The sequence below is a fragment of the Plectropomus leopardus genome, chromosome 9 (genome assembly GCF_008729295.1).
Source record: "Plectropomus leopardus isolate mb chromosome 9, YSFRI_Pleo_2.0, whole genome shotgun sequence".
Classification (NCBI taxonomy): domain Eukaryota; kingdom Metazoa; phylum Chordata; class Actinopteri; order Perciformes; family Serranidae; genus Plectropomus; species Plectropomus leopardus.
The window spans coordinates 23,762,247-23,781,506 of record NC_056471.1 but is presented as its reverse complement, the minus strand read 5'-3'; the positions used below and the strand labels follow the sequence as shown (position 1 = coordinate 23,781,506).

At 38.5% G+C, this 19,260-nt stretch overlaps 1 protein-coding gene across 6 annotated transcripts in view; it reads left to right on the top strand.

Annotated features, from left to right (window-relative positions):
- The window catches only part of diaph2 (diaphanous-related formin 2), a 462,271-nt gene that overhangs the window by 362,418 nt on the left and 80,593 nt on the right, over window positions 1–19,260 (top strand). For all 6 annotated transcript variants that reach the window (XM_042493107.1, XM_042493105.1, XM_042493108.1 and 3 more), the window contains one exon: window positions 14,058–14,222. In XM_042493107.1, coding sequence (XP_042349041.1) covers window positions 14,058–14,222 — 165 coding nt within the window. The remainder of the gene's footprint in view (window positions 1–14,057; window positions 14,223–19,260) is intronic.

Genomic DNA, 19,260 nt, shown 5'->3' with positions numbered 1-19,260 from the left:
TATAATGGGATTCATCGGCTCAAAGAATCGAAATTTACCCCCCTCTTTTTTTCCTTTGCATGCACTCGCGCACACACATACACGCACAAACACACATGCACGCACACACACCAAACCAGGGGCCAAATAGGCTGACCTGCTGAATGGGTTTGTGCTGTGGTAATGATAAGGCTATTGAATGGAGCTGTACTCTGTCACGCTAGCTGCTGGGCCAGTGGTCCTACTGAAGGAATCTGATCAATATACTCTCTCTCTCTCTCTCTCTCTCTCTCTCTCTCTCTCTCTCTCTCTCTCGTATCCATCTTTTAACAAACTTGCCACTTTTCTTTCTTGTCCTGCAAACAAATTAAAACTTGAACAACTGTTGCCTAGTTGCACTCAACCTTTTTGCACTGAAGCATGCTTACTTCACCCATTCAGAACCAATTATTTTCCAAACACGCATAATAATACTGTAATGGTAGATTTCCACTCTAAATAGGCTCATTAATCATTAGCATTTGTTTTTATTAAAATACTTTATTATGTTTTTTTTTTACATATTCCAATGAAGGAGAATCTGAAATCCACTAACCTAATAATAAAAATAACAACAAATTTTTATTATTTTTTTTAATGAATGGTTAATTCATATAAATGAATTAAGTAATGCTTCCAAATACATTTTATGTGTATTTTGTATTGTATTTAACACCTCTGCTCAAAGTATCCTAAATTTCAGAAGTATTTATAGAAACCAATATGTTCAAAAACTCCTGAAATGAATATGTTATATAATCAGTTGGATACATTATAAGCTGACTTTGTCAAGGTAAATCAAATCAAAACAGTATTTCCCTATTTTTTCTGTACCTCCTCTATGCATTTGACAATCACATCCACTGTCAATTCCATCTAGCATAAGCTATAAATCTATCGTGATATTTTGACATGTATAAGTAATATTCCATCACAATTATATTAAACACAGTTTATACAAAATGTATGTAACATTCATCAGTTCAGTGTATGTTTAACAATATGATTATTTGATTAAAATGTGCCTTGCACTTCCTCCTTGCCTCATAGTTGGCATTGCTGATGAAAAAGGTGAGGTGGCTGTAATTGCAGCTGACTTTGATGATTTAAAACACTTTATTTGGCTAGACTCCAATCAGATCATTTTGGGAATTTGGGTGGAGTCAGACCACAGACCGTGTGACACAGTAGCGATCTCCCCGGTGGTCTAGTTCTTGCCCTTACATCCATCTGACCAATTACTGAGCAGCGCCATTGATTGCAAGCACACCGATAGGCACACATTGCTGTCAATCATGATAGCATTAAATAACTTATTAAAACCAAGATTTTCAGAAAAAACTAGCACTTGAAGCAGCAGTGTGACAGAAACCATCTTACGTAAAATGTATTTGGTGTGTACTTTGAGTTTTTAGGTTGGCCCGTGTCCCATCTCCTCACATAGTGGAAGTAGGGTGTATGACTTATACTGTAGCCAGCAGCCACTTTCAGGGAGCTGTCATGTTGTCTGTAGTTATTTACAGTCCATGATCTAGACTTCATTGGAATGGACGTAATTTTTATGAGTTGGTTGATAACGAATGGGTTAAATCATCTCCATTGCAACAGTTTAGGCTTTTGAAAGCCATAAGTGTCAGCAAATATGAGCTGTTGGCCCAAATGGCCTTACCTTTGTTAAAAAGGTTGATTATCATATTTTGAATAAATAAGTGAAACAATTTAGACATTGATTTTCATTTCGTTTGAGCAATTTAATGATTTGTGCAAAAACCACACTAGTTGACCTTGCTGGGTGTTAGATTTCTCACTCTCTCACACACACGCTCACACATATCTAATTGATTTAAATAAATCTGCCTTTGTTGTGGGTGTGGAATTAATATTCTCCAGATCCAGTTGCTAACCCTTGCTCTCATTCCCGTATTAGAACAGGGCAACGATTGATGTTATTGTTGAGTTATTTACAGCTTATCAATGTAATTTACATAATATAAGAGAATTCAGCTATAGTCCATGTTGTGTTCATTGTGCAGCACAGAGGGTTGAAGCAGTCCAGCATGAAGGCAGGAGATTTCATTGACATTTAAAACACTCCTCAGCAGTCTAGAGGCACACATCAAAGGCAACCCAACATGATGTCCATTTGCAAGCTGCGCTGCCTGGCTTGATTACTGGTCTGATCAGGAAGCATGCATTAAGTGGCCACCTAAGAGGTCCCATTTCCAGCTTTATGCACTGTGATCACACAAAGAAGATGTAATCTGGACACGCTGTGAGCAAACCTTGGTCAAACAGCACTTTTCAAATACTTGCCTGCATTTGTTATAAGTGGCTGAGAGTAGCAGATTGTATATTAAGAGTTTACAACATCGGGATGATTCAGGCAATCTTCAGTCACAGTATAAGTGATAATTTGCTATTCTTTTAAGTGTTAATTTGCATCATTTTGCTTTTCTTGTTGCAAGTATTTTTTCAAGATTGTATGTGTCTTACATTTGTTTTACTACATTTTAATGACTAGTGAATATAAGCAAGAGTAGCTGCATATTAGTGAGTGGAGACAGAAGCTCCACAGATTTCTGCCTTTAAAAACACAGCAGCAGTTTGGCACTATGTTTTTGTGGTTTTATATTTTTAAGGGCCTCCCATGCTCATCATACCCTGCGCACCATAAAGCTCAGCTTAATATATGCAGTCTGACGCTAACAATTTATAAAAACTCAAGTAGTTAAACCGCCAGTCTCCACATTAACACGTCAATTGAAAGAAATCTATAAAATAAATTAATTTGAATGTGCCACTTATATAACACACATCAGTGCAGCTTCGATACACCTACAGTAGTTATGATTTGGTGGAAACTGGCTGGACAATGAGTGTGCGTGTCTGTGTGAGAGTAAGTTTGCAAAACGCTTGTTACATGCAGATAAAGACTGTTAAAACAAAGAGGCAGAGAGACAGAGCATAAAACAAAAAAGTGCAGACCAGCAATTGTGATTCATCACTGTCAACGTCGCATAGAACTACATAGACATGATGTGTGCAAGGAAACAAGCCTATACTGTGCGTCCCACACATTCTCTGTACTCCCTCAGCAGCAAAGCCAGACAAGTCTTTTAAATTGATCATACTGTGAGGAAAAGGCTGGATTTCCTCCCCAGTAGGAGGTTAGAAGCATAGTGTGTTAGTATTCTAATAATTTGTCTAGAAATAAGGCGAGCCAGATCAGCGGCGATTGTGTTTGACTTTATAGCTGTGGAAAAAGCAATATTGTATGTTTCAATATTTTAAGGTGTTCAGTAAATGCATCTGAATATTTAAACTGAAATCACATGTGATTATGAGAGGAACAGATTGTTTTCTTTTTTTTTTTGAGCTCTATTTTTGCTGAGGGAAAGAAGGTTAGAGTTACTGAAATCTATCAATGTGTGACACTGGTTGTTGGGGTGCAATTCACTAGTTTCATCACAATACAATATCATATCAGTTCCTTGGACTTGAGACCTGTGCAGAACTCTTTTCCTAATCCCTCTCCCACCTACTCTCACTCAGTTTGTCTATTCCCACCCAGTCCTGCAGGGTGTGTGTCAGCTCCTGTCCACACCCGCAAACATTCTGACCATAAGTGCCGGCACAGTCAATAAACTGAGTTGTCTCCCATCCTGCATGGCAATCGCTTTATTGTACTGTGGTGTTAGAAAAGATGTGTCTACCTGACGGTAATAATTAGCCAAATTATAATCTTGTGCTAAGTAATTACAGTTACCACGGTAGTGTTATTATTGTCTGCAATATTCTTGAGAATTTGCTCCGAATGTCGAACTTGCCTTGCTTTTATTTTGTATTATAATGTCCTGCAATTGTGTTGTTTAATCTCCAGGATCCCAATCCCAAAGCAGTCCTTTGTTTTTGACATCTATGCAATATTTATCACAAAGTTTGCTACGATGCCATTTTTGATTTGATTCAAATTAAGGACCTTGATGATATCACCTGACCATTTAACACAATCTGATACAGAAAGAGGCTGCCACCACCTTTTTTTTTTTTTTTGCTTTTGCCCACCAAATAAAGCAAAATATAAATAACTGTAAATAATTGTAACCAGTTAAGTGCCGTTAGGTTTACTCAAAATCAGCTCAATTACAACAGTCAAGGTTTATAGGAAAATATGCTGTTTTTCTGTTGTTTTTTTACTCGTCACCATTGTTAGTTTAAGCCTGTTCACATCGCATAAATTAGCCAAGTTGCTAACACAGTTTTTATCTCATTAAATTGGATCTGTGATTGTTAAATCAATACATATACCCAGATCAGTGGATTGTTACACCCCTACTTGGTATAACTGACATCTCAGAGTTTTCTCATGGCTGTTTTTTTCCCAAATGATAAATATCAAAGCATGTAGTTGTCCAAAGAGTTTTTTTGTGACTGTTTAATACTGTTTACAAGCTTGCATGTGTCTATTAAATGGCACGTGTGCTGTCTGTGTCCTTGCACATACTTGTCTCTTCAAGGGGCATCTTGCGAGCCATTGTAATGTAGACATAGGGATTGATGTTTGCCGATTAGATCAGCGTCAGGGGAAGCGAGAGACTTGACCTTTCACAGTTTGACAAGTATGAACATTGTAAACACAGTGAATTTGCATTGTCATGTTTCCACTCTGTGAAAATTACACTGAGAAGCACGGGCCCTGGGCATTGATGTGACATGAGATTGCTTTGGATGAGGATGAAAGGATGACAATGCCATAAAAGGTCATCAAAGATGAAAGCATGTGGGTGCATGCGCGTGGGTGTGTTTTTCAATAATCTTTATGGGACTGTTTTGTGTTCACATACACTCACTCAGCTGCACCATTATAGTGGACTTCAAATTATTTTTTGAATTTTTCCATGCTATCTCTCCCCTTTTTTAATAGCTTATCCATGATTCAACAGGTCATTCCCATGGACCTAATCCCCTCATATCTAATTTATATAGTCTCTTTTCCTTTATCAGATGTAGTCATTACACCCACCAGTCTGCCCCTCATTGAGTTGTTCCAACACCAGCTGGGTGCTGTAGTGAAGAGCTTTGAATGCTTAAGCAGAAACAACCTTCCTCTCTACAGGTATAAATATTTCAGGGGCAGACGGGCAGAATAAATTGACAGTAAAATTGACATCAAATCTGGCTTTTAATTTCAAGAGAAAAGGGATGCAGGAGCTGCAGGGAAGATGATGGAGAGGAGTACAGAGAGAGGGGAGGTTATGACCCCTGTGTCAATGCGGTGATATAATTCACTCAGCCTGTGATGTGTGAAAAACACACCCCTCACGGCTATTAAATATAGATGTGTGCGCTATCTATGTTTTTTATATACACTACTGTACACTATATACTTATGAATGTCTGTTAGGCCCGTCATGATGATTACGTTATCTACTTATTGTGATATATTTGGACATGACCTCGATCATTTTGCAGTCCAGAATATCGCACATTGTGTTTACATGCATGTTTGTTTTTATACAGATGTCACCAACATTTTAGCCAACATGATGCGGAAACAAACAGCAGCTGTTTCACTGACCATTATAAGACTCGGGCACAGCAGATCTGTTTTTTTTACTCTCCACCCCCACCTTTCACGAGTCTGAACAACACTTTAAAGAAGACACAGCATAGCTTAGCAGTAGCCTGCAGCTGCACTTTTGAGGTTGAATATGCAATCCTGATATTCGTTAGCTTGCCAACCTCCTGGCAACAAGCCAAAAGTCCATTGGTTTTTTAAAGTTGTTGTTTTTCTTCAACATCTTCATCCTCCACTTTGTAAGTCCAATAGCAAAATGCCCAGTTCTGAGACCATTCATTCCCGGGAGCCAACTGCAGCTCACCAGCCAGATTCGGTGTTCCCAGAGCTTTGCTAAACTTGTCTATCAGTCACAAGAGGCATGACTTGGTTTTGTTTTTGTTGGCCAAATTTTTTTCTAATTTGTAATTTTGGGCTATTCCTATAAATGTCCCTTAACTTTATATATACTTTATTGTTTATATAAACAGGGGTTAGTTTCTTTTAAAAATGTGCAGTATGGATGTATATATTTTTATGTTTCATTATGCTGTTATATTATCATTGTATCACTGGCATCAAATGGTCTCAAAATTACAAATATGTCATTTATCATTTCACAATTTATCGCAATTATTTCAGGGACAACATATCCATCAAAAGAAGTTATCCTGACAGGGTGAATGTGTAAAAATAAATTAAGTTGCAGGCTGTTATTTTTTCAAATATTTTGACTGCGAAGTGAATAAAGGAAGCATTTGAGACATGGAGAACATTGAGGGTTAAGAGGTTAAAGTCGAGTCTGATCAGTGCAGCGGCACACTTAAGTATTACATTAATTACATTTTGTGAAGGGGAGGGAGATGGCATCGAGTAATCACCACCCTGTTGGCACCTTCTATAATCCAACCGAAAGCCAGAGAGAGAGGGTGGTATCTAAATGCCGTGTGTGTGTGTGTCTGTGTGTGTGCGTGTGCGTGCGCGCAGCGACAAAGACGGATCAACAGGATAGAGTTTCTCAATGGCACACTGTTGATTTTCATCCAAGGTTTTGTTTTGATTAGTTTGGACAAAGTCCAGCAATTTTCTGAGAGTATTGTTTCACCAAGGTATTCAGTTTGCTACAGATTTAATTATTTTCCACATGTGAAAGGAACCTGACTTGAATTCTTTATCCTTGGCTTCTCAGATTTATATTTCACATGAGCTGAGGTTGTAGAGGCCTGAAACACCATTTCTCTTGTTCTTTAAGAATGTTCTTTATCTGAAGTGCAGCATAATCAGTGAGCAAAGGCAGGTTGGCTGCCTTGTATAAAGACAGTAGACAGCTGTTGCTGTGCAGTTCTTTAGCTCTGATTGTGTTGGTCCTTCAGTTGGTTCGTCTGTAAATCAGTCTGTCTGTCCACCACTTTGAGGGGACAAATATCTTAACCAGTATCGGGTCAATGGCAGTGGAATTTGGTGCAGACGTTCACTTTCCCAGAGATAGTATTGTAATAATTACAAGTTGTGAACCCTGACTTTTCACGTAGTGCCACCAGCAGTTAACAGTTTTCATTTATCCTTTAAAATATCTTAACGGCTAATGAATGGATTGGCATGAATGTGGCCATTGGTGGGGACAATTCTGTCCTTTTAAAATATTAGTAAGGACACATTCGTACCACCCAAATGCAAATCTATGCTTGTGCAAATCATAGTGTGTTACTTTATGTAGGTTTAAGGACAAACAGTGAATGAAAACAGTGTGAATTTTAACATACTAATTAAGATAGTGAGCATTTTTAATTAGCATCAACTTGGTGACATTTTTAATATGGGCACATCACCTTGCTAACATAAACATTTTCATTCAAAACACCACTTAAACTAAAGGAACTCACTGCCCGTTTGTTCAACCTGCTAGCGTGGTTGTTTAGCTATATTTACAGACACTTACAATTACATTTTTCTGAAAAGTAAATCAGGACACATCCGGATATCTGACTGCACCTTTAAACACACACAATATACTGTCTCCTTTAAATGTTGGCAGCTCCTCCCACCTCCAGCCCTCCCTCTCTCCACTACAGCCTCCTTCCTCTCACACACTCCCCTCCTCCCTCCATCCACCTCAGCATCAGGTCACATCCCAATTTTCCGGAACTGGCTGCACTGCTAATGCCCTCCGAGAGCCTCGGTGTCTGCTGTGCCGTGGCCCATCTCAGGACACTGTCAGCCTCTTTCCTGCTCGCCCCACGGACCTCCCTCTGCTTGTATCACCACACACAACAGAACGGTGCTGTCCCCCTCACTTAGGAACCTGGCTTACACTGTGAAGAGGAATACTAAAATGTCATTTCTTGGCTAACAGGGGTTAAAAAAAAAACCTTGTAAACCTAACAACACAGGAGAAATTCCTTTCTCTTACCTATTCTGCCTTCCCTTTCTTGCTTTTTAACTTTTTTAAAAAGCAAGAAATTAAAAAAAACACAAAGTAAACACAACTTATTTTAGATTTATTATACAAAATTTAAGAACTGTTGCATTGCATGCAACTATTGCCTGACTAGAATTACTTTTTTTTTTTTTTTTACATCTGAAAGTCTATATGCTGTCTCTCTCTCCCTTTTCCTACCTCTGCACTCCATTCCTCCATCCCTCTCTCATCCCACGCTCGCTCTCAACATGATGGGTTGTGTCCAGTCAGTGGGCAGCTTTGGTGTAATTTGGCCCACAGGGGCTGTTGGCAGGAGGTGTGGGGATAAAGGGAGCAGGGATGGTGGGGTTTGGAGAAAAGCAGGCTTAGTGTGGGGCCTTGGATGGAGGGGCCAGCCAGCACATAGGAAAAGCATTAAATAAACATTAATGCAACTAGGTTACAGGAGATTTATTAAGGAGGCTTTTTGGGCCCCCGCTGTAGGGTTTTATGCAGCACTTTAATAACTCTCTCATGCACTCAGGTAAACAAACCAGGTAATTTATTGCCATCCTCATAGGTGGCCATTGTGAAAACTGTTTTAACTTTGTTTTGGCTCATAAATGGATTTTTTTTCACCTCTTTCTCGGGGTTTTATCACGAAATTGAATGGAGTCTGGCTCAGAAAAGCTTTTTTTTTCAGTACATCTAGGATAAGTCTGACTTGGATATGATTTTGATGTCACTTTGTGGTGTTAAAAATGAGTGCCCTTAATCGTAGCTTACTGATGTTAAATGTACCCTTTCTGGCACGTCAAACGTACAGATAAAAAGTGACTGATTAAACACAGTAATGAGGACACTGTGGCAGGACAAAGAACTCATTCTAGATTTTGACAAGGACAGGGTGGGTTTTGGCAACAACAGGATATTTGGGAGTGAAAGAGAGAGAATTATAAAACCATGAACTAGCAGAGCATTGCCATCAACATCGCATTTTACATCTGACGTTGTATTTGTAAATCAACACTGTCAGATAAGACGCCGTCAGAAAGTGGAGCTGTGTGAACCAAGCCTTAGTGTGTTATGTTTAGTGACTTGCTGCTTTTCCACGAGCCCTTTTTGAACTATAATTGTTTATCCTCCAGTTGTGTCAGCTCCAGTTACTGAAATAGTCTTAAAAACAGCATTCCTGAGCTAGGCAGAAATTCAAGAAAGACAAGACACAGAGCTATAAAAAGCCAGTGTTTGCAAGGTTAATTAACTAATCTGACCATTAGCATATAAGGACAAAATATAAGGAGTAACAGATATGTTTAAGGGCATCCACTTGCATCCACATGCATGCTTGCAACATTAAGCCTCCAGCCCTGGAGCAAATGTTTTGTTTGCTTTGTTGAGGTGCAGTGCACGGGAAGTGCAGGCGGTAGCACTTCTCTGAGGACTGCAAGAAGAGGAGAGCAGAGACTGACGAACAGGGTCGGGGCAACCAAAGGCTGCATGACGCTTTACCTTGAGACCCATCGCCTCTGCTCCCTGCTCTGCTTCAAGCCCAAAGTGAGGTGAATGCCAGACACAGCTCAGACTGCATACTTGTGAAAGTTCACTCTGTGTAGGAGAGAAAGAAGGGAGTTTTCGTTTGAGCGAGAAATTTAATGGAGAGAATATCAAGGGGAAATGTAGAAAGAATTATAAAGGGGATGCATTTGAAAGAGACAGTGTCGGACAGGAAGAAAGGAGAAAGAAATAATAAAAAGATTTATCTTTGCAGAGGGAGAGACAATAAAGGCTACAATGACTGCGAGAAACTGAGGGAAAGAAGAAGAGTAACAGACAACCTGACAGAGAGACATTCAAAGAATGAGTGTACGACTGTGTGTGTGTGTGTGTGTGTGTGTGTGTGTGTGTGTGTTTGCCTGTTCATTCTGGCTGTGTGTGTGTTTGATGAAGGCTCCAGCATACCGGTTGTGTTGCTGCAGGATAGTGTGCGTCAGGCTCCATCAATATGACATGTCTTTGATGTGGAAATACAAGGAGCAAAAGCCCAGTCAGCCTCAGTCCAGTTCCCAGCGGGACACATCTACCACTGTGCATGTGCATACATGTGTGTTTGAGAAAGTGTGTGTGTGTGTGAGCGAGAGAGAGAGAGACTAAGAGAGAAAAAGAAACACAGAGAGCCACAAGCCACAACAAGCAGCAAAAGTAACCACTGACTCAATGTTTTTTTAACTGCTATTCTACAAGGGAGGCAACAGTTGTGACCTGAACATTTTCCGAGCTAAAAGCACTGTGGACTCTGCTGTAGAGAGGAATCAATATTGTATCTAAATGCCGTTAATAAGGCTTCCCATGCCAGAATAATATCAACATGTCTTTTGCTGCTAAATTGATACATTAATATTTGGTTTGCTTTTTGGCATGAACCTGTTGCTGATTTTCTGTTATAAATATTTATGCTTTTCTCATTTCATCCTGTGGAGTCAATGTTCTATTCTGACCAATTAGACATTGGCTGCGGTTACATGCACACCAGAATTCCCTTAATATTCAGTATATGACAATATTTCTAGTTTGATGCAGGTCATATAAACTGCATATTCCTTTTAAATAGTCCAAATTAGCTTGTTTTTCCAAATTTAGCATTTTCACATTAAGAAATGGGATATCCCGGGGTTATTTGGTACCATTATAAGGGGATATACACAGCCAATTTGTAATATGTTTGTCAATATGTGGATTTTTTACTGCAGTTTGAGACCCACTGCTTCTTATCAGTTTACCGTTGGCTCTGTGGGTTGTCACTGATATGTTGAACGCAAATGACCTCGCAAAGAGTTCGCAAGACTGTAGGTTAGAGATGAATTCCCAAAGAAAATCCCACATTTGTGGTCAGAAAGAAAAACACATATGCTTTGAAACTTTATGAAAGACTTTTTGATATGTGCAAATATCGCAGCACAGACCTTTTCAAGAAGGTGAAGGAAAGAAAGGAGTCCAAACAAGTCAACCACCGCTAGGACACTGAAAAAAGTCCTACATTGATGCAAACATGCAACATAACAAGCGGTTCTAGTTGCTCTATTTTTCCATATTTTGATGTGATAAATAACATGTTAAGGCAAGTTAATGCAAGTGCAGCTGCATGTAAACAATAGTGTTAGTGGAATAATTATTTTAATTAATAAAAGTAAGCAGCTTAGTAAGAATATTGTCTTTTGGAATAAAGGCAAAAACTGGACTATTTTGTGCTTGTAAACACACTAAATGTTTAGTGTGAGCATTTTAAGTAAAGCTCAGTGTAGCACTTGAAATTGACTGCAGTTGTATTTTAGGATGAAGCACTGAGGTTCAGTTTTAATAAATGACACTGAACCATATGGTGCTGTTTGTGGTTGGTCCCCAGAAAGGGATTTCTTCTCTGCAAGGATCATTGTAGGACGTTACCAAAGAGATACAACTGCGATACAGTACGACTGTCAGGAGTTTGGATGTTGAAAAGATATCTTTCTTTGGCAAACTTTTGCTTTTACATCTATCTGTCGGGCCCCTGAGTTTTCACACACAAGTGCAGTGAGGGGGAGGTGGTCAAAAGAAGAGATAAAGGCAGTCTGACAGAAGCAAGGGGGATAAATCAGGTCCAGGCAGACAAGGAGATAAAGACAGGGAAGAGGCAAGACAGAAGAATGAGTCCATCCGTCGGGCCTGTGTGTGGGCTTGCTGCTAACCTGGACTGTGCCATCGCCGCTGCTGTTTTGGTAAACACTAGCTTGCAGGGAGGTAATCCGACCAGCCTTCCCTGTCAGTGCTTTTATTCCCTGTCAGCTACACAAAGGCCTTCTTCCACACATACAACATGTGAGCATATGTACAGTAAGAGCACAAATACATCACACGCATACAGACACATGCGCATGTGTTATTCATATCCACATGGAAACAAAAAAATGTGAGTTAATAACTTGCCTAGGGACAACAGAACAATCCCTGGACCTGAACGTGGATGCCTACCAAGACGACAGAACAAACAAACAGACCATGAATAAATGGCATTGTAGAAAAACACTGGCTTTCACATGATAATTGAAGATTTTTCAAAGAACAATATCTTGGTTACTGTTTAGCCCTGACAATCACAGGCCGCATGCTGTATCACCAGCCTGTGTATGTTGCCAAGGCGACTGCATATGAGCACTAATAATGTCTATCATCACCCATGACGCTGTGGACAAGAGGCTGCTGCCTTAGAATGTAAGCATAGCATAAAGAGGCATAATATAAGTAATGCTTCTCTTTTTTTTTGACAATAATCATGTCAGTGTATCTATCATATACCTCCCTTGGTTATTGCATGTCAATACAGCGTTTTCGAGGGTATCAGCATGACAAATCCCAAAGGAATTTCTAAAATATCAGAAAGAAGTAGACAGAAAGAATAAAAATATGCATTTTGAGAGCTACTTTCACCATTTAATTTGTCAGTGGAGTGCTGTAAATTAAGAAAAAACATGACGAAGCTCACTGATCCCAATACAAGCATCAGGCACCCCACCTCTTTACCGTTCAAGTGAAGGACAGACATACGCCTGAACTTCTTGCCCGGTAAACCAATCTATTGTTTCATTGTAAGCTAATACGCAGTTATGACTTCCTGTATTTTTCATTATCTATTATACATCTTAAGCCCATTACTAGCACAACTAAATCACCCTGCTTTCTCAGTTGTTGGAGGAGCAAACACTCAAATTGTATTTAGTTGCTTAACTTAAAGTTAAAACATAAGTAATGTATCATTAATATTCAACCATCTGTGTTTGCTTATGTGCTAAGATGGCTAACAATGGTTAGCGTATTACCATGGAACAAACAAATTAGTTTTTGTTGATCTTGAATGGATTTATTTCTAAGTGAAGTCTTCATTTAAATTCATATTGGACATCTCTTCTGTGCGGAAAAGCAAAAAAAAATGACTGCTCTGCTCACTTCTATTTTATTTAAAGTGGTAGCTAATCTGGTAAAACCACTGGCTGGTGTTTTAACCTTTCCGATCACCAGACTGCTGATGCATGTTTCTCCGTTGGACACATTTTCAAAAGCCTTGCCACATCAAAAAATCTCAGCAATTATTTGCAAGTACAAAGTTATTGTAACCAAAGGACCAAACTGATGGCCAGAGCTATAAAAATAAAACTAAATTTCCACCAATTTAAATCCACATTACAGTGATAAGCTTTGAGCTATTACAGATATTATAGCTATAATAACTATAGCCGCTTAAGAAGGAAGATGAAAATGATTTAAGACGCAGCAGGTGTTGGACACCACTGCTGATGCATTGATGCTGCTGCTGGTGGAGTTTCTATTGCGGATAGTTTTCTTTCTTTTTTTCTTTGTCTTTGTTTGCAAGCCTGTACATGGAGGTGTACACACGTTGTTTGTATGTGTGTGTGTGTTGTCTGAAGTTGTGTCGTAGTCATCCCACACAGGGCGCGTGAGTCTTGGAGTGTCCAAGTGCAGTCTCTATGAGGTCAGTGGCTGCTGTGATAATGCTTAACTGATGCCAGCTGTCAATAGCCATTCACCAGGAGAATAGTGCTCCGCCTGTTCAGTAAATTACACAGTGCGACGTGAGCTGTGAGGTTCAAAACAACCTGACCCCACTGTTGTTGGGAGAAACAATAGAACAATGACTGCAATCAGCTTTTCCAGCAACCATCTGTGTCATGCTGCTGACTACAAAACACCTTTCCATTACTCCAGGGCTGCAGCTATTAGCTCACCATGCCATTGACTCCAAAGTGAGTTGGAGAGGTTATTGTAATAGCACATTAGATTGTCTCTGACCCTTCTTTATCCAGTGTTTTGTTTTGTTGACCTTGACATAGGTGGGCTTTTTGAATGCTGTAAAGCCCCTGGAGTGATCATTTCTCACAATGGCTTGTTTTGTCACGGATGAGCACATTTGTGAGGTGTCATTATATTTCTGATTACAGTAGCTTTTAATGTGTTTTTTTATTTTATTAATTTTATGCTGTTTGTGTTTGAGACATGTTTTTCTCCTTTTTTCCTTAACTCTGTCCCTCTCACGGCTTCTCCAAGCATGCGCGTGAGCAGTATGAAAAACTGTCCACAATGCACAAGAACATGCAGAAGCTCTACGAGAATATTGGCAGCTATTTTGCCTTCGACCCCCACTCAGTCAGTGTGGAGGATTTCTTTGGAGAACTGGCCAACTTCCGCATGCTGTTCATGGTGAGTATATAGTTTATGGTTTGTGTACATGCACATGAGAAGTCTCACGCAGACAAACAGAAGCCACCGCCCACACATGCACATTCTTTATCACACACTTTCATTTGCTTACACACATAAGCTGTCACTGAAATGTGAACTTGCTCACATTTTCAACAGACTTTCAGTAGGTCTAAACTGATGGAGAAAACATGTGTGGACATTACAGTGTTATACTTTTATGGATGACACTCATTTGCACAGGAGCAAATCTTCAGCAGGGGGTGGACCGCCCTGAATATACATGCATGTGTATTAAAGAAGACCCATTATGCTCTTTTTCCAGTTGATACCTCTTATAGTAGAAACCCAAAATATATGTTTATGTGCTTTAATGATCGCAACAACACTGTTTTCCCCATATTTTCTTTGCTGGAACGCCTCTGTTCACCTTCAGCCTCAGCTTCAGCACCTGTCTCTTTAAGCGCCTCTTCCTGAAAAGCTCAGACTGCTCTCATTGGTTACTGTTTCTGTGTCCTCTGCATCTTGTTATTTCGTTGCCTCTTCATTTCTGATGTAGCTAAAAGTAGCAGCTAGGGTACATCATTAACATTACTCACTTGCTGTAGCATGTGTGGAACAGGTATAAAGACATATGTCACTATCTTACATCAACTTGCGGTCAAAATAGAAAAAACATTAGAAAAAGACTACTGAAAATGGTCTGTAGCCTGAGGTTTTGCTCACAGTGATTACTTTTCACTCATTAACCTCATCATTTGAGACTGGCCATGTTTAATATGAACATCCAACGTTGCAGCATTATTTAAATGACAGAAAATGAGGAAAAACGTAATAGCTTTCCTTATTGTTAATAATAATAATAATGATGATAATAATAATAAAAGCTTTATTTAAATAGCAGCTTTAAAAACAGTTTCCTCGTGCTTTGACAAACAAGGCAAAGCAAAAGCAGAAGGGTTTCTTGCAGAGGACAAACAATAATGCCGAACTAAGACCCGACAAAATATAAAGTTGAAGAAAACAAAAGAGAAACAATTACAGAACAAAAATAACAATAAAACTCAAACCAATAAGAGTAAATACAACTCAACAAATATTAGCAGTAAACACAGAAATAATAGTACTAATAATAGAATTAACCACGATCAGGACAGAATCAAAGAACTAATTAAAAAAATACATCTAAAGACAAAATAAAATAGATCACATAACAGCAAGTCTATTAAAATGGGTTTTAAGAAGTAATTTAAAAGAAGTCACTGATTCTGGGAGCCATATCTCCTCGGGCAGATTTTTCCAAAGCTGAGGGGTCCTGACAGCAAAAGCACGGTCACCTTTAGTTTTAAGCCTTGACTTTGGAACGGCCAGAAGGGCCCCACCTGAGGATCTAAGGCTGCAAACTGGCTCATAAGGGGTCAACATTTCTCTTATGACGCTTGGGGCCAGACCCAAAATAGCTCTAAAAGTGACCAGTGAAATCATACAATTAATTCTAAAATGAACAGGGAGCCAGAATTTGGGTGATGTGATGTCATCTGTTAAAACCTGTGAGAAGCTTAGAATAAACTGTAAAATTAGATACATTTGCTATAATTGCTAAATAGTTTAATATATAAACATGTCTACTTGTATCCACCAGGCAGTGTAAAAAAACACTGTAAATTCTAAATAATTGTGCCTTTGGAAGCAGAGATAACATGCAGCCTCACTTTCCCTACCGGACACTGTGTCTTTGAATATCTTATGTGAAAAATATGCTATTTTATGTGCCATTATTTTGCTATATCCAGTTATTTTTAGTAGCTCCCCTAAACTTTTAGCTGAGGTGAAGGCATGCATGCATGTCAGATATAAACTTGAATCACAGCAGAATAATGGATCCACAGGCTCTTGAACAGAAACTGATAAGATTTTTTTTTTTTTTTTTCAGAGATTATTTAAAAAAAAGGAAAAGTGGTGTTTTCTCAGTGTTCCACTCTGGCCAGCCCTTACAGGCCTGTGTTATGACAGATCTGCTCCAGAGCCACAGATGACATTATACAACTGTAATCTGAAAGTGAGCAACAAGGGCAGAAACATTTCCTTCACAGCCATCTGATAGTCCATCGAGAGCTGTGCCTTTTGAGCCAATCAGCTGCTACTTTCAGTTCTGGGAATGATTTCACTCTCCTCATCTAAAACTGCCAGAAAGTTTTTGGTTTAGGAGAGTGCACCACATTTTCTGGCCACCTATTTTGGTCTTTTTATTCCCCCGGTTGGCCCTGACATGCTTTTCACTCTTTCTTTTAAGTTCTTGCACTGTTCCCTGCAAAAATGTTACCGCGCTCACCTGCTGTGTGATTTCCTTCCATATGTCATCTTTTAGTAGGTCATAATGCCACTGTGTCTGCCAACGATTTTTTTTCAGGATCACAGACGTAACCTTTTTTTTTTTTTTTTGTCACTGGATTTTTTTTCTTTTTTCATGTTTTTCAATGCCATTGCAGCCTGGAAGGTTAGAAATATAGGTCTCAGGAACACTTTACTTCAAATTTATAAACTCCATTTATAATCAGTATATAAATTAGCTGTTTATAACATTTGATACTGTAGTTATTACTAAGCAGATAAGTGCTTCTTAATCTATTTGTCAAAAAAACTTGATCTTTTGGCATTAATGACCCGAGGCTGCTGTATAAACAGATAATGGATTACAATAAAGTAAAGTTAAATTGTAACAATATATGTCTTCAAACACAATAAAAACCAAGCACCAGCACAATACTAGTTCATTTTACCCAGTACCTAAGACACTGGGTTGCAGTCTTAGTGTTTATTTTTTCTATTACTGAGTTATTTACCCAAAATAAAATATAGTTTGGTTGCAAACCGTTCTAATCTACTCCACCTCTAGTAATGACATGTCAGTATGTGTTACAAATTTTGAAGTAATATGTAAATGTGTATCCTGTGCATGCACATCATTTTGTACAAATAAGACAGATGACAGATTTAAGGTAGAATAACCAAAATTTAGTTAATAACCATTTGTGAGGACTGGTCCATTTTTAACCTGGTAAACTTTGGTGTGTATAATTTCTGATATAAACTACACATGAATAATCACCTCAGATGTCCTTATAGCTGTTCACATCTGCACTGAAGTGCTGCCAACTACTTATTAAATGCGTATATACCACGTTTAAATGCTAAAACATGGTGTTTAATAGGATGTTTATGCAATATCTTAATTCAAGATAATTTGGGACAGTCAGCATGCAAAATATATCTACTGAACTGTACATCCAAATAGGAAAAAAAATTGCCTTATTGCATGTACTTGAGCATTCTGAGTTTCAGATATCTTAACCTGCAGAACATAACTTGTCTTCAGAGTAGATACCTGTGAACTTTTCCTTCCCACCAGCACTGATTAAGAAACGTCTAGTACTGACTTGGGAGCTGTAAGGAAAAAAGGCAAAGTTATAAAACAGATTAAAATATATTATTTGAAAGAAGCTCAGAACAGGAGAACGTATAATTTCAGTGTCTTACTGATAACAGAGCTTGATAAATGCTTGGGAAAGCCTCTTAACCTGTTAAACATAGTTTCATTAGCTCGCAGCTGCTTGTGTGTATGTGCGTGCACGTGCCGTCACCCCGGGCATTGCAGATCTTGCTGGATTTTATTAGGGAGTAATGAGTCTAGAGAGGAGGTAAAGATTTTTCAGTCCCAAAGTAGAAGAAATTGAGTTTTATTTTCCACCTGAGAGTTTCAAATTATTTTGTGTATCACTGGGAAAAAAGTTTTTGTAAAATGTGTAATATTTTCTTCTACCTAAACTAGAATTATTGGTTCTGTTCATAAAAAAGAAGCATTCTTAGAATTTATTCCATAAACACCCCGCCTTATACAATATAATACAATTTACTGTGTTGGTTAAACACATTTAAAGCTTTACTCTGCGGTATTTTCTTAAAAAAAACAAAAAAAAAAACAATACACAGTCTTATACCAAAGTAATCCCTCTCAATCATCACCTTTAACCCAAAAGAAGTGTGTTGTTTATTTATCTGCAGAGACTCTGCCCTCTGCCTGTTTCTTCTGATTTTGTGATGTTTGCTATGTTGGCAACCAGTTGCCAGACAGTAAGCAACATGCATCAAAGAGGAAGCAATGAAATTATAGAAACTGCGCTGAAAAATGCAACTATAGCAAGGCGAAACATCAATCCATTATGGGGGTTTTTTTACCCTCCCTGGCAATAATGGTTACGAACAATAACCAAAAATCAAGTATAATTTTCTCTCTCTCTCTTAAACTTGGACCAAAATCTGACCAAATGGTAGGACTAGGCAGTGCTGATCTAACACAAATCAAAATTATATTTCTGCACTGCCTATTTCTGACCTAAAATGTTTTTACAAATGTTTTTAATGCCCTGTTTAGCTGTAATAGCGAGAGTTTGTGAACAGGAACTGGGCGTCATACAGCTTCCTGCATAGTGATAATGGAGGTCCAAAAAATTGACATCAAACAGTAAAACTAAGCAGCGCTGATCAAATATAAACCAAATTCAGTGGCTGCACTGCATATTTCCCGTCTCAGGTGTTTTCGGAAGCATGTTTTAGCTTACCGTTAAACTCTAATACAAGATCAATTGTTACAAGCGGGCCTCCATTGTGTCTCATGAACAAGACAGCCTAGTTTTATGTGAGGACCCTCTTTATAATGGTGATACTTCTTTGAGATAGAACATTAAAAAAATGAAAGCGAATTCAAACAGTAAACCAGAAGTAACCTTAAATCCCTTAAAAATAATATATATTTTGATATTAGTACAACCAAATCCCAAATAATATTGAATGTTATATCACAATATAAGATGAATCTGGGGCTGGCTTTCAAACAGTAACAATATTCCTGCAAAATATACCTTTAAATTCCTACAATAAAGGTAGAAAGAATACAAAAGTGAAGAGTTTATCACTGAGGCAAACGTGAAATATACATTTTCTCTGGATCAGAGTATAAAACTAAAAATGATTTCTGGCT